The sequence below is a fragment of the Notolepis coatsorum genome (genome assembly GCF_963971535.1).
Source record: "Notolepis coatsorum genome assembly, chromosome: 4".
Classification (NCBI taxonomy): domain Eukaryota; kingdom Metazoa; phylum Chordata; class Actinopteri; order Aulopiformes; family Paralepididae; genus Notolepis; species Notolepis coatsorum.
The window spans coordinates 27119454-27124453 of NC_140168.1; the positions used below are offsets into that span (position 1 = coordinate 27119454).

Consider the following 5000-nt stretch of genomic DNA (forward strand, 5'->3'; position numbering starts at 1 on the left):
GAACAAAATGATTACAGAAACATTCATGGAAATATACACAGCGAAGTTTGGACGTGGAAGGTGTCTCTCCCCAGACAAGTATGGTGCTGGACAACTCAAGCCGAAAGAGAGTTCCCCTTCTCACAACTAAACACATTACAAAGATCGGCTCCTGGAACATTCGAACAATGTACCAAACCGGTAAAGCCGCCCAGATAGCGTCGGAAATGAAACAGTACAACCTTTCTTTAATAGGACTCAGTGAAACAAGATGGACTCAATCAGGAAAAGCACAACTTTCAAGTGGAGAAACAATAATATACTCAGGTCATGAGCAAGACAATGCCCCACACACAGAAGGAGTAGGACTCATGCTCTCAAGAGAAGCAGCTAGGTCCCTCATGGAGTGGGAGGCAATAAATGCACGCATCATCACAGCTAGATTTTTCACCAAAAGCAAAAAAATCACAATCATACAATGCTACGCACCCACTAACGAGGCAGAACAGCAAGCAAAAGATAATTTCTACGATATACTACAGCAAGTCATCAACCAGCAGAAAAAGAAAGACATTCATCATCCTGACAGGAGACTTCAACGCAAGAATAGGACAAGACAACACAGGAAAAGAGCAAATAATGGGCAAACATGGTCTAGGGGAAATGAACAACAATGGTGAACAATTCACAGACTTCTGCCCATTCCATAACCTGGTCATAGGAGGCAGCGTCTTTCCGCACAAAAGAGTTCATAAAGCCACATGGATTTCACCGGACCACAAAACAGAGAAACCAGATTGACCATATATGCATCAGACAGAAATTCAGGAGATCCCTCCAAGACGTCAGAGTGAAAAGAGGAGCCGATGCCGCTACAGATCACCACCTCCTGATAGGAACTCTCCGGTTAAAACTCAAGAAATTCACCAACACTGCAAAAAAAGTCAGTACAAGGTACAATGTCAGCCTCCTCCAAGATCAGAACACCAGAGAGAAATTTAAAATCAGCCTCTCAAACCGGTTCCACCCCCTGAGCCAACTGGAAGAACATCAATCCATCGATGAACGTTGGCAGAACATGAAGAGGGCATGGACGGAGACATGTGAGGACACATGTGGGAGGAAGACAAGGCACCACAAGGAGTGGATGACAGGAGAAAACACTACAGAAAATTCAGACTCGCAAACAAGCCAAAGACACTCTCAACAATAGTCGCACAAGAGCTGCAAAAGTAAAAGCACAACAAGAATACACCCACGGCAGACAAGCGGGTAAAAAGGAGCATCAAGAACGACAAAAAAAACAATTCATCAACAACCTGGCAACTCAAGCAGAAGAAGCAGCAGAAGGAACTCTACGACATCACAAGGAAACTGGCTAATAAACGCAAAACTCCGGACAGACCAATATTAGACAAAGAAGGAAAAAACACTCACAAAGCAAGAGGCTCAGCTGAAGAGATGGGCAGAACATTTCAGAGACATACTGAACAGACCCAAACCGACAGCGCTAGCCAACATCCATCCAGCGGTACACTCCCTACCGGTCAATTACCAACAAGCCCAATAAACAAGAAATAAAAAAGGCCATTCAAAAACTGAAAAAACAATAAAGCACCAGGACCTGACGGAATACCCCCAGAGGCCATAAAAGCAGACCCAGAAATGGCAACAACACTACTCCACAAACTCTTTGGACAGATCTGGTATGAAGAAAAGGTGCCAAGCGACTGGGCAGAGGGATACCTGGTGAAGCTCCCCAAAAAAGGCAACCTGAAGGACTGTAATAACTACAGGGGCATCATGCTCACATCTGTGCCAGGGAAGATTTTGAGCAGGATCATCCTGGAAAGACTGTCCAAAGAAGTGGACAAAGAATTCCGAGAAGAACAAGCAGGTTTCCGACAGGACAGATCATGTACAGATCACATTGCCACCCTCCGCATTATCATAGAACAGACCCTGGAATGGAACACATCTCTCCACCTCACATTCATCGACTTCCACAAAGCATTCGACAGTCTAGACAGAGACACTATATGGAAACTCATGGCACATTATGGTATCCCAACGAAGTTCATAACCATCATCCAACAGCTGTACCTACAATCATCCTGCAGAGTAATACACAACGGCCAGCTCACAGACAGCTTTACAGTAGAGACAGGAGTCAGACAGGGCTGCCTACTGTCCCCTTTCCTCTTTCTTCTGGCAGTCGACTGGATCATGAAACAAACCACAGCCGAACAAAATCTGGGCATTCAGTGGACAATGTGGTCTCAATTAGAGGATTTGGACTTCGACGACGACATAGTCCTCCTCTCACACACACAAACACAAATGCAGACCAAACTCACAAAACTTGCCACAATTGCAGCTACCACAGGACTACACATCAATAAAGCAAAAACAAAGGAGATGAAGATGAAACACAATTTAGAAGAGGCCGTACAACTGGACGGAGAAGCACTGGACGAGGTGGACACCTTCACATACCTGGGAAGCATCGTGGGGAAGGACGGAGGCAGCGACAAAGACATCAAAGCAAGAATAGGGAAGGCAAGAACAGCATTTTGAATACTGAAGCAAACATGGAATTCAAACCACATCTCCACAAAGACCAAACTCTGCATCTTCAACACCAATGTCAAATCAGTTCTATTATATGGAGCAGAAACATGGAGAACCACAAAAGCAACCTCAAACAAACTGCAAACCTTCATAAACAGATGTTTACGAGTTACGACACATCCTGGGAATCTACTGGCCAAACACCATCACAAACGAACAGCTCTGGCAAACCACTCATCAAGAACCACTTGAAACCCTAATCAAACGCAGGAAATGGGGCTGGATTGGACACACCCTGAGAAAACCATCCTCCAACACAACCAGGCAGGCCTTAACCTGGAACCCACAGGGGAAGAGAAAGCCAGGAAGACCCAGAAACAGCTGGAGAAGGTCTGTTGAGGCGGATCTCAAGAAAAAAAGAACATCATGGAAGGAAGCAGAGAAAATCGCCCAACACCGAACCAGCTGGAGAGATTTTATGAATGACCACCTATGCTCCCCAAAGAGCAAAAGGGTTTAAGTTAAGTTGAACAGTAATTTAAATACTATTATACAACGGCATGCAAATTTCTCGATTCTGATTGGCCATTTACACGTCTTTATTGGCAACAATCCACGGTCCTGGGCTCAGGACCCGCCCACAACCGAATCACATATCACTCCCCGGCTCACTCCGGGAGAAAACAAGATCGCGGACAACAAATGGTTATGTTGAAAGCACCATAACGACTAAATATGAAGCGATTCTGTCAAGGGGAATGTGTTAGTCCTTTAAACAATGTTGGATGATGTAATTGATGGGTCTTGAGTCAATCTAGAACAAAAGAAAAATCGCGGATTGATTGATTGATTAATTGATTGATTTAAATTTCTTCCTTCCTACTTTCTACTGACTGCAGCGTTCTCTCTCACACTGTCCGACGCTGGCGTACCCACAAACACACACACACACACATACACACACACACACACACACACACACACACACACACACACACATACACACACACACACACACACTGTGACACACACACACACACACACGCACACACACACACACACACACACACACACACACACACACACACACTCCTGTCTGCAACAGCGGGGGAGTCAGACTGAGAGAGAAGCAGCGCTGTTTTAAGTGAGCATGGTCTATTGAATTGATTGATTGGTTGATTGCTAATTTTATTACTGTACCCCTGGTTTCCAACTGGTTAAGTTTAGGCTAAAAGAAATAAATAAAAAAATAGGGCGAAGAAACCGTTTTTTTTCCTATAGGGCAAAGAAAACGTTTTAATTTGTTTTACCTACTTTATATAGAAGCATCTAAGAATGAAGTTCTATGGAAAGTAGGTCTGCATTCCCTTAACAATTGTGTGTATTGAGCCGTACTGTATTGTACCCATTCTGCATCTGGTAATAAAATTTTCAATCAATCATTCCAATAATACACAGTTGGATGTGTTAGTTGGTTGGATGCACTTCAAGCTGCTTCCACATGAGGCAACTTCTCTCAATCATTCCAATAATACACAGTTGGATGTGTTAGTTTGGTTGGATGCACTTCAAGCTGCTTCCACATGGAGGCAACTTGTCTTTTTTGTAGTTGTGGGAACTACTTTTTCTGGCGGATGGTTTTTTCAATAAATCTTCGATTAATGTGTGTTTATTGTATAGAAATAAGGTTGGATGAATCTGGCAGTTGTATAAAAGCTTTACACCACTTGTAGTCGTGATTTGTGACCAATAAACCATGCCTAGGGGGGTCTAACGACCCTCGGCTGCGCCTCGGGCCTAACGACCACCCCTAGGCATGGTTTATTGGTCACAAACCACTCCTGCGCGTGATGTAATGCTTAATTACAATGTGCTATTGAAACAACAGGTCGTCACGTGTCACCAATGCCCATAGTTCAGAAGACACCAAGGTCAAACCTACTTTTACCATAACCTACTTGGGGTAGTTTAAGACTGCTCTTAAACTTCATGGGAAATATTCCTTTCCTTGAATCATTTGCTTTTATTAAAACTTCACAAAATGGTGTCTCCTTAGCATTCAGCTCATTTCACAATTCTTGTTACTCATATCACCTAACATTATACTTCCTAAATGATAGTGTTTTCGGTACTTTTCACAGTGTACTGACCTGAAAGTATAGGATATGATCAAGAGGAATGAAGACACGTGTTCCTCAGTTTTACTCCAAGACTCCTCTGGCGTGAGAGGGCGGAAACCGTCACCTAGTGGGACCTGGCGCATCACCTGAACTACATGGTTCCGCTCTTAACTTCCTGTCTAATCAATTCTCCATCTCACAGTCAATGTGAACTTGGTTAATTATATTAACGTATAGCTGGTAATATATAGTTTACCATAATGCGTCTAATCATGTAAATTAGATATGTACAATTGCAAAAATTACACAAGATTATGCACATATTCGTGA

The 5000-nt window shown here is 43.3% G+C and overlaps 1 protein-coding gene across 1 annotated transcript in view; it reads left to right on the top strand.

The window, feature by feature from the left end:
• The window catches only part of fam135b (family with sequence similarity 135 member B), a gene marked incomplete at both ends in the record, with an annotated part of 93369 nt that overhangs the window by 26770 nt on the left and 61599 nt on the right, over positions 1 to 5000 (top strand). Inside the window, 3 exon segments of the mRNA XM_084311888.1 lie at positions 1681 to 1876; positions 2420 to 2538; positions 2875 to 2940. Coding sequence (XP_084168014.1) covers positions 1681 to 1876; positions 2420 to 2538; positions 2875 to 2940 — 381 coding nt within the window.